This window comes from Cryptomeria japonica, chromosome 6, assembly GCF_030272615.1.
Source record: "Cryptomeria japonica chromosome 6, Sugi_1.0, whole genome shotgun sequence".
In the NCBI taxonomy this organism is placed as follows: domain Eukaryota; kingdom Viridiplantae; phylum Streptophyta; class Pinopsida; order Cupressales; family Cupressaceae; genus Cryptomeria; species Cryptomeria japonica.
In genome coordinates this window covers 543,947,137-543,958,210 of record NC_081410.1, presented here as the reverse complement: position 1 = coordinate 543,958,210, position 11,074 = coordinate 543,947,137, and the positions used below count along the sequence as shown (strand labels likewise).

At 36.5% G+C, this 11,074-nt stretch overlaps 2 protein-coding genes across 2 annotated transcripts; both read right to left on the bottom strand.

Annotated features, from left to right (window-relative positions):
* Positions 1-8,436: 8,436 nt before the first annotated feature.
* On the bottom strand, positions 8,437-9,744 carry LOC131876684 (L-type lectin-domain containing receptor kinase IX.1-like). The gene has a single exon (XM_059222140.1). The coding sequence runs from the start codon at positions 9,742-9,744 to the stop codon at positions 8,437-8,439; it is 1,308 nt and encodes a 435-aa protein (XP_059078123.1).
* Positions 9,745-9,957: 213 nt separating this feature from the next.
* Positions 9,958-10,446, bottom strand: LOC131876683 (lectin-related protein-like). The gene has a single exon (XM_059222139.1). It carries the CDS (start codon positions 10,444-10,446, stop codon positions 9,958-9,960), a length of 489 nt encoding a protein of 162 aa, XP_059078122.1.
* Positions 10,447-11,074: the final 628 nt, after the last annotated feature.

Sequence of the window (11,074 nt, the reverse complement as noted above, 5' to 3'; positions counted from 1 at the left end):
ACAAGTTCCAAGGCAAGGTAAAAGGTTTTTAGATTGAAGGATACAATGAACCTAGTCACGTTTTAAGATCTGATGGCTAAGATTGATCATGGGAAATGTGATCAAGGAGATTAAGTGGTTAGGTATTGTTCATAAATAAGTAACTATTGATGAACAATGTATGCGATCAAAATAGAAGAAAAGTGACACGACAGTAGTGATCATCGAGCACAGAAGATTGAAGATCTAATTGAAGAACAGATTGAGAAACCCAACAAGAAGCAAGACAAGTCTTATGACAAGATTGTTTTGAGCATATAGAATCTGCTTTAGCATTTCAGATGTGAAGTTGCAGATATATTTTATTACTGTTATTTATTTTGTAAGTGACAGGAAATTTCTTAACCGAGTGGACTTAACAGTCTTATTTGTAAACCCTCTAGCATGGTAACATTCTAAATGAGTGTTTGAAATCCTTTGACAAGTTCACTTCTAACAAAGTGCAAGACTCTAACAAGTCTGAGAGAAATCCCTTAACCGAGTCACATCTAACAATGTGTTTTTGTAATCTGTAACTGGATTAGCTTTTAACCGAGCATACTCTAGAAGGGTATATTTCTTAGTGGGTCTAAAATCCCACAATGGTTTTTCCCTATTTGGGTTTCCACATTAAATCTGGTGTTAAATGTGTTATGATGTTTTAACTGTATCTGTTTATGAGTATTGAATGATTTATAGTCATTGTGTATATCAATAAAGGCTACCGAGGTTGAATTTGGTGAATGTATTGTATAGTGAAGTTTTTATGATTCACCCCCCTCTCTCACCTTAACTAACAATTGGTATTAGAGCTTTGGACTCTGGAAGAAAATTTTAAAGGTACTTGAGGCAAGATCCGAAGATGTATAAAAGGGATGCACCAAAGCTGAACAAGTCAAGTTTCTCCACATGGCAGAAAAGGATGAAGCTGCATTTATCAGGAATTGGAGAATATGCAACATATTATCTAGAGAATGATTACATAGCACCTAGCACCAACCTGATGACAATGGAAGAGATAAAGGTAAAGCAAGAACATATTCAAGCTATGATTGAAATAACATCTGCATTAACCAACTCAGAGTTTAATGATCTAGAAGGCTGCAATGATGCCAAAGCAATGTGGACCAAGCTTATATCTATGTATGGTGGTGATGAACATGTTCAGAGAGAAAAAGTAGACAGTCTAAGAGGTCAACTTGAATCCATGAGAATGAATGAAGGTGAGAACATAACCCAATACAGTACAAGGTTAAAGGAAACTGTCAATCAAATCAAAGGATCAGGAGGAACTCTTGAAGAAAAGGATGTAACAAGTAAGTTGCTTAGAGCACTTCTACCTACTTATGCCATTCGAGTCTTTGCAATCAATGAATTAAGGTCTGTGCCAAACATGCCAGTCTCTTTGGAAGCTACTATCGGTAAGCTACATGCATTTGAGTTAAGTAATTTTGATAGCAGTAGGTCCTTGGTAAATAAAGTTGAATCTGCATTCAGTTCTTTTCATATTGGTGAATCTGATGATTACAATGATAGAATGTATAAGTATATTGAAGGAAATCACAGTGGAGCGAGTGAAAGATTTCGCAAAAACATGGAAGAGGTACACAAACTATATGAAGAAATCAAAAAGAAAGAAGAGTTTGAAGCATTATTAACCAAAAGGTTACCGAGAGGCAAAGGTAAGTATAAAGGAAAGTTACCTTTAAAATGTTTTAACTATGATAGAATAGGACATATGGCTTCTAACTGTCCTGACAAAGAATCTAGTGAAAAGAGAGAAACCGAGATGACAGACAGAAAGACAAACAATAAAGAGGACACAGAGACTTTAGAAGGAAAGATAGAAAGACATGCCTAGTAGCCGATGAGGAATCCAATGATGATAAATCTGATGGGACTGATATAGAGGAAGTTGTTTATGTGGCTATCAAAGATGGATCAGATGAAGAAAGGTATGAAGAAAAATCCCTAATATCTCACATAAATAAAAATGATTCTTGGATCATAGATAGTGGATGCTCACATCACATGATAGGTGATAAACACAAGTTTGTTAAATTAGAAGACTATGATGGAGGATATGTAAGATTTGGTAATGATGCACCATGCCTAGTGAAAGGTAAAGTATCTATAACACTTCTTGACAATGCTAAATGTGATGATGTATACTGGGTTGAAGGTTTGAAATACAATTTGTTGAGTGTAGCACAGCTAAACAGTACAGAATACCGAATAGAATTCCAGAAGGGATGTGTCAAAGGTCATGACAAACATGGAAAGTTGGCTGCTACTGGGACACAAACAAAAGGTAATACATTTCATCTTGACTCAACTCGGAACAATTGTCTGTATGCTAAACTAGAAGATACCTGGTTATGGCATAAAAGGTTTTGTCATGTAAATTTTGATAACCTGATCAAAATAAGTAAGAAGCACCGAGTAAGAGGTCTATCGAGCCTGGAAAAACCAAATAATCCAATATGTCAAGGATGCCAGATGGGTAAGATGACAAAGTCAAGCTTTACAAGTAAGTACTACACTTCTAAAGGAATTTTAGATCTTGTGCACACTGATCTTTGTGGTCCTATGAAAGTTCAAAGTTATTATGGAGATAGATACTTCATATTATTTGTGGATGATTACTCAAGAATGATGTCAGTTATGTTTTTAAAAGAAAAATCAGAAGCCTTTCAAATGTTCAAATGGTATAAGGCTAGAGTTAAAAAAGAAACAGGAAGACAGTTGAAATGTCTAAGATCTGATAGAGGAGGAGAATTCATTTCTGATGAATTTAACCTATTTTGCAATGATCATGGTATAAAGAGACAAGTGTCTGCACCGAGAACACCTCAGCAAAATGGGATAGCTGAAAGAAGAAACAGATCAACTGTAGATTGTGCTAGAACCCTGATGATAGAAAAGAGGGTATCTCAAACATTTTGGAGAGAAGCAATCAGCACTGCAGTTTACACCCTGAACCGAGTACAACTGAAGAAAGGAACTTTGAAGACACCATATGAAATCTGGTATGATAAGAAACCCAATGTAAGTTATTTTAAAATATTTGGAAGTAGATGTTATGTTCACAAAGATGACAGAAATGGAAAGTTTGATCAGAAAAGTGAGGAAGAAACATTTCTTGGCTATTCTTCTAGAAGTAAAGCATTTAAATGTCTGGTCAAATCATTTAACAAAATAGTAGAAAGTGCAAATGTGAAAATTGATGAATTTGCAGAAATAAATGATGAAGGAATTCCAAAGAACCAAAAAATCATGAAGAATTTGTTTATGTTCAACCGAGAAATCCTACTGAGAAAGTTGATGAAGAAAATGAAGAAAATACTCAGTTACCAAGTGATGAAGAAGATCAAACAGAGCATACCGAGCCTATATTAGCCAAGTATGTCAAAAGAAATCATGCATCAAGTCAGATTATAGGAGATAAGGATGATCCAGTGATGACAAGGAACAAACTGAGACAAAACACATGTCTGATATCTGAATTTAAACAAATAAAGAAGAATGAAACATGGACACTAGTCCCAAGACCAAAAGAGAAAAATGTAATTGGTACAAAGTGGATTTTCAGAAACAAGCTAAATGAAAAAGGAGTTGTCATTTGGAATAAAGCAAGACTAGTTTGCAAAGGATATGCTCAAGAAGAAGGAATTGATTATGGTGAGACTTTTGCACCTGTGGCAAGACTTGAAGGAGTGAGAACATTGTTGGCATATGTTGCTTACAAAAATTTCAAGGTATATCAAATGGATGTTAAATCTACATTTTTGAATGGTATACTAGAAGAAGAAGTTTATATTGAACAACCTGAAGGATTTATTGAAGACAAGAATAAAGATCAGGTGTGTAAGCTAAACAAAGCATTATATGGTTTAAAGCAAGCACCTAGAGCATGGTATGAAAGACTGCACTCTTATTTGATCAAGATTGGATTTATAAGGACAAGTGAAAACAACAACATGTATATCAAAAATGATGAAAACAATGGTATACTACTTTTAGCCATATTTGTTGATGATATTATTTTTTGTGGTAATGACTCCTTATGCAAGAACTTTGGAAATGAAATGTGCAAAGAATTTGAGATGTCATTAATCAGTGAAATAAAGTATTTTAAAGGTTTGCAAATAATACAAATAAAAAATGAGATTTTCATTACTCAATCCAAGTATATAAAGGAAATCTTGAAGAAATTTGGAGTGGATGATTCTAAACCTGTAAGTACTCCTATGACTACCAATTGTAAACTATCAAAGAGTGATGAATTTGCATCTGTTGATGAGACAGTTTACCGATCTATGATTGGAAAGTTGCAATATGTGGTTCACAACAAGCTAGATATAGCACATGCAATAGGTATAGTTACAAGATTTTTTGCATATCCCAAAGAAACTCATTTGACAGCAATCAAGAGAATTTTCAAATACCTGAGAGGCACTAAAGATTATGGCTTAGTGTATCAAAAGAGAAATGTTTTTGACTTAAAAGTCTATACTGATGTTGATTGGGCAGGAAACATTGATGACAGGAAAAGTACAAGCGGTGGAGCTTTCTTTCTGGGAGATAGACTAGTAAGTTGGCTTAGCAAGAAACAAGGATGCATTTCACAGTCAACAGCTGAAGCTGAATACGTCGCTGCAGCATTGAATTGTACCAATATAGCATGGATCAAACGACTGTTGGAAGGTATGAATGAGAAAGTTACCGAGCCAGTAACTATATTCTGTGATAATACTAGTGCCATTAACATTTCAAAGAATCCAGTAATGCACTCTAAGACAAAGCATATCTCTATAAAGTATCATTATCTCAGAGAAGAAGTTCAAGAGAAGAAAGTTGTGCTGGAATATATCAGTTCAAAGGAACAAATAGCAGATATTTTCACAAAGCCATTGCCAAGGGACACTTTTGAGTATCTCAGAAGTCAGTTAGGGGTCCTACCCCTATCTAGTACTCACTGATAGAGTTCAGTGAAAGCATCAATTCTATGAATCTAAAGGATAACTATTTATGAGTTGATGTTGCTTTACACACTTTAGGAGGTCGCCTAAAGTTGTACAAGAAAAAGTGATTGTAGACAAAGATGCTCTGACCGTGAATGAGACTGCAAGGAAAATTACTTCACAAAGGAAGAAATCATGAATTAGTTTTTCTTTTTGGCATTGTTGTCAAAGGGGGAGAAGACTAATTTGTAAGAAACTAACAGAAAAAGCTGGGAGAAGACTAATGACTGGGGGAGAATTCTAGAAAATTTTAGAGAAGTTTAAACAGCAATCCGAATCCGAATCAATTGAAATAAATCATGTTAGTATTGCCATTAAAGTTGGCTTTGCCATCAATGCCAAAGGGGGAGATTGTTAGCATTTTCACAAAAGGAGATTGTTAGCATCTCAGTAAGTTTGTTGGTATGAGGATATTGAGAAGGTTGTTGGAGATTGTTGATATAATTGAGAAAGGATGATTACTATCTTAATAATATTATTTTGTCATTGATGTCAAGCAATTGATTTTCTGATTCAGTATGATGTTGCCATATCTTAATGAGTATGTTTTGATAAGTATAAAGATGTCGGTAAGAGACACAGAATGAATGTGAAAATAAAAGGGGAATAATAAGTTATTCAATGGGCAACTATTACCGAGTTAGACAGTGATGAAATTATGTTGTTTTGATTGTTTTGATATCCTATATATGAGTATTCAAAGACTGAACAAAAAGGAGAAAAGATTTCAAGCTATAGAATTAGTTAAGACTTGATACTATTCTATGTTACTGAGCAAGATGCTAGTCGGTAAACCCTAAGGTTATCACTATCAGTTAAAGAAGGCAAAATATCTACCGAGTGAAGTTTAGTATTTACCGAGTATCAACCGAGTAATAACAGGATGCATTGGATGGATAAATACATTATTAAATGTAGAATACCAATGAGCTGGAGTTGATCAGATGATTGGTATGTTGTGCAAGAAGTTTGTTGAGGATCGACGATATCAAAAATACAAGAGATAAGATCTACAACGCAGATTGAATGGCCATAGCCTAGCACAAGTTTCAAGGAAAGGTAAAATGTTTTCAAATCGAAGGATACAATGAACCTAGTCACGTTTTAAGATCTGATGGCTAAGATTGATCATGGGAAATGTGATCAAGGAGATTAAGCGGTTAGGTATTGTTCATAAATAAGAAACTGTTGATGGCCAATGTATGCGGGGAAAATAGAAGAAAAGTGACACGACAGTAGTGATCACCGAGCATAGAAGATTGAAGATTTGATTGAAGAACAAATTGAGAAGCCCAGAAAAAAGCAAGATAAGTCTTATGACAAGATTGTTTCGAGCATATAGAATCTACTTTAGCATTTCAGATGTGAAGTTGCAGATATATTTTATTACTGTTATTTGTTTTGTAAATGACAGGAAATCTCTTAACCGAGTGGACTTAACAGTCTTATTTGTAAACCCTCTATCAAGGTAACATTCTAAATGAGTGTTTGAAATCCTTTGACAAGGTCACTTCTACTAAAGTGCAAGACTCTAACAAGTATGAGGGAAATCCCTTAACCGGGTCACATCTAACAATGTGTTTTTGTAATCTGTAACTGGATTAGCTTTTAACCAAGCATACTCTAGAAGGGTATATTTCTTAGTGGGTCCGAAATCCCACAGTGGTTTTTCCCTATTTGGGTTTCCATGTTAAATCTGGTGTTAAATGTGTTATGATGTTTTAAGTGTATCTGTTTATGAGTATTGAATGATTTACAGTCATAGTTGCATATCAGTAAAGGCTACTGAGGTTGAATCTAGTGAATATATTGTATAGTGAAGTTTTTATGATTCACCCCCCCCCCCCCGCCCCCCCCCTCCCCACCCTCTCATCTTAACTAACAGGGTCAATGAGTTTGATTGAAAAACTACAATATCACTATCCAAAAAATATTATTATTTCAATATTTACAAATAACAATAATATTATACCATAAAAAGTGTTTTTATCAATGATTTATCTCATGGTACTACTTTATCTTCCTCGAATAATTAAACTATATAATAATTTATCCAAAAAATTGTAAATAATTCTTAATAAGTTTTAAAAATAACATTTAAACAAGACTCTTTTACAATTAATGGATGTGTAGTGGTCATATTCTAGATAGATACTAAAAATTCTCTTATGCAATAAACTCAAACAAATGACTTGTTTACATTGTTGAATGTCTTTATAGACATGCTAATGATCTATTTCAAGCAACAATATATAGTAAAATAGACCAAAGAAATGGGAGTTTCTTCCTCATGAATAAAAAGATACATTTGTGCCACTATGGTTTTACTTAAGGAATGTTTATATTATCATGTTCTTATCGTGGGAATATACAATTTTATGATTTTGTTCCCTCTAATTGATTTCTTATTGAATTTGTATAGAGTATGATTTTCTTCAAAATTAAGTGAATAAAAATGAACAATATCACCTAAATTCAATTTTCAAAGTAGTACAATATGTGACAACACGATATTTATTTATAAAGGAATAGATCATTGTAAATAAATTCGTTTTATTTAGTTGATCCTTCCACACTAAAAGAAGTAAAAAAAGTGGACTCAAATAAATTATGCTTCATCTTTTTATAATTGGATATCTAGTTGCTATTTTGAAATTTTAAATTTTCTATAAGGAATTCCATTGAAACAAAAAGTAAAACATAAAATCATTTAAACCATTTAAAGAATTTTTCATTTGACTCTCTCTTGTTCTATTATCTATATTCTATTTTGTGCCACAATTGAATATATTATTTCATCTTTACTACGTTCTACAATTATTCTTATTATAATACATTATTATATTAAAAATAAAATTACTAATTATTATTACAATTTAATTTTTCATTGATGATAAACCAAATATTTATGTAGCCTATAGATTCCGATTGAAAAATGATCTTAAAGATCTACCAAAAGCAGGAGAACATACCTATTTTAATTTAAGCTATTCACAATTTGAACCCAATGTCTTGAACTATAATATTCATGCCTAATTGTTGTAATAAAATATCACCTCAAATATTTTTGGCAAACAGCTCAACAAATATAAATCTGAACTACTATACACTACTTTTGATGACTTGAACAATGTTCATCTAATTATTTCATAATATAAGGTGAGAAATTTCAATCTTACAGTCGTTTCTGTTTTACGAGGACCAAAACACCTAAACATGAAATGAAAACTGTGATTGCCCGTTTAAGAGTGAAAGGAAATATCTTTTATGAATTGCTCGTTGTTCATAAAAGGTAAAATTACTGTAAAGACTAGATGCAGACAGGTAAAGAAAGCTAATGTTCAGAATAAACAAAGAGGAAAGCAAGAGAGACAAGCAAGGCGACCGTGCATCTCTACCCACCGTGCTTAATCGAAGTAGTAATGGATCCTTCGCTACTTTCTGCCACTAGACTAGACGATGCGGCACCTCCACCCATATTCGAAGATGAGGTGGACTGAGAAAACACAGCTCCAACCGATGGCAAAACAACATAGATCGCCAGTGGCCTGGTGGAAGGCAGCTGCGACAGTTCTTCATTAGGGTTTATAAGCACTTGAATGGCTTGTCTGATAGAAGGGCGTAACTGTGGATCAGGATGCGAGCACGCTACACCCAAGATCAACACCCTTCGTATCTCCTCTACATCATAATCAGACTCATCCAATTTGGGATCCACACACTCCAAAACACTATCCTGGCTGTAGAGCCCCCAAACCCAGACCACCAAATTCCCTTCAGCCAACAAAGAATTGCGCTCCACCACCCGCCTACCCGTAACCATCTCCAACAGCACGATCCCAAAACTGAAGACGTTCGACTCTGTGGTGGCCTTACCAATGTAGATGCACTCGGGTGCCATATATCCGGGTGTACCCGCCAACATGGTCGTCACAGCAGGACTAGAATCGTCGTGCACGATAAGCCTAGCGAGGCCGAAGTCCCCCAGTCGGGCATTGAATTCCCCGTCGAGCATCACATTGCTGGGCTTCACGTCCCTGTGAACGACCCGCTGCTCCCATTCTTCGTGCAGGTACAGTAGAGCCAAAGCAAGGCCGCACAAAATCCTGTGGCGCCGCAGCCAAATCAAGGGCGTGTCCACACCTCTGTCGTAGAGAAATTTGTCGAGGCTTCCGTTGGGCATGAAATCGTAGACCAGGAGAAGCTCGTCACGCTCGTGGCACCACACGTGAAGGTTCACCAGGTGCCGGTGGCGTAGGCGGCCGATCGTGATGATTTCTGAGATGAATTCCCTTTCCCCCTGTCTTGAGCCGGCGGAGATTTTCTTCACGGCCACCAGCTTTACCTGTTCGTTGCTTCCGGCGTTAAGGTTTCCTCTGTAGATGCTCCCGAACCCGCCGGTTCCCAAAAGCTCTGCTTCACTGAAATTGTTGGTGGCAGTGGCAAGTTCCTTGTAAGAGTACCATTGAGGCGCGGTTTGCATGGCTGCTAGTTCCCCGCTGAAGCTTTCTCTGTCAAGAGTTGAACTAGCCGGATTCTTCTTTTTCATTCTTCTAACCACAATCCACGAGGCTAATAATCCCATCACAACCAATCCGCCTGTAATGGATCCCACCAAGACGCCTATATTGACTCCACCGCCCGATCCTCCGGGCGTTTCTATTCCCACCAGGAGCAAATTCAGAGAAAACTCCGGTAACATCACGGAGCTGAAATTCTAGTTGAGAATTCTGTTTATCTCGTAGGAAATCCCTGTTGCCGCAGAAAATCCCACGTACGCAGATCTTGGAACAGTTTTCTCCAGCTCCACAGTGTGGTTCACAAGGCTCGCGTAGGTCAAAGCCTTGTTTGCATACTGCACGTAGATTTGCAGAGATTTCGCCCAGCCGTCGTAGTGGACCCGCACTTGTATAGCTCACCCGGACTTGATGTCCATTCCGTGGTTTCCCATATTGGCTATTGCGTTGGATGTGATGCTCTGGATGTCGATGCCCACATGATTGTTGTTCGGGTCGAATTCATTTGCATATGTGTCGAATTCGATGGCAAGCTGCTCAGTCATGTTTCCATTTGTGGAGGAGTCGAAGAGGCCCAGGAAAGCCCCATAGCTTTTTGCTAAAAAGCTTTTATTATTCAGAACAATGATGAAGGCAAGACCGTCGCCATTGAAATTCACGAGAGAGTCCGTGGCATTTGTTGTCATGTTTTTGACGAAGATGGTGAAGACGGTGGTGAAACTCGCCGGCCGCATCGTGAGCTGCTGGCGGTAAAGAACTCTTCCGATGCGGTTCTGCAACGCCACATTTGGAGCCGTATCGTTTGAAGAAGAAACATTTAATGCTGTGTATGGATCGGGTGTGAGATCGATATAACCATGCTCAGCCGAAAAGGAAGCGTTCCCCATGAATATGAGCTGCTAGCTGTTGTTCTGGCTAAAGTAGGGAAAGGAAAATTTAGTGCTATTGCCATTCGGCTGCTGTGCATAGGAACCACAAATTAAAATGGAAGCAGGCTTATCAAAGCACAAACCTGCCTTTTCAACATAGTTACCCAAAGCAGTATACGCTCAAGCTTTGTGGGAGATTTGTAGGAAGAAAGAGGACGGAGTGAGTGCCGAAGCTCATTTCTTACCGAATACAATCTATTGTTTGCATCGTTAAAGATACCACCAAGATATCATTAAGATTTGATGGTCGCCCATGTTTGTTAACAACGTTTCTTTCATTTCTGTGATAGATGATTTAAAAGGAATATCTCACTTTCACAGATGTTAAGTAAAATTTAATTAAGGCCGTCCATACCGATTTACAGATTCATAATTATCTAGCCCATGTTTGTTAACAACGTTTCTTTCATTTCTGTGACAGATGATTTAAAAGGAATATCTCACTTTCACAGATGTTAAGTAAAATTTAATTAAGGCCATCCATACTGATTTACAGATTCGTAATTATCTAGCTAGCACTATACTCGTACGATGATAAATGATAAATGCAGTAAAGCTATTTGATTGAGGTCCATTATAGAAGAAA

Coding starts and splice junctions, on each gene's coding strand:
- LOC131876684 (XM_059222140.1), bottom strand. CDS start 9,744: ATGTTACCGGAGTTTTCTCTGAATTTGCTCCTGGTGGGAATAGAAACG.
- LOC131876683 (XM_059222139.1), bottom strand. CDS start 10,446: ATGGGGAACGCTTCCTTTTCGGCTGAGCATGGTTATATCGATCTCACA.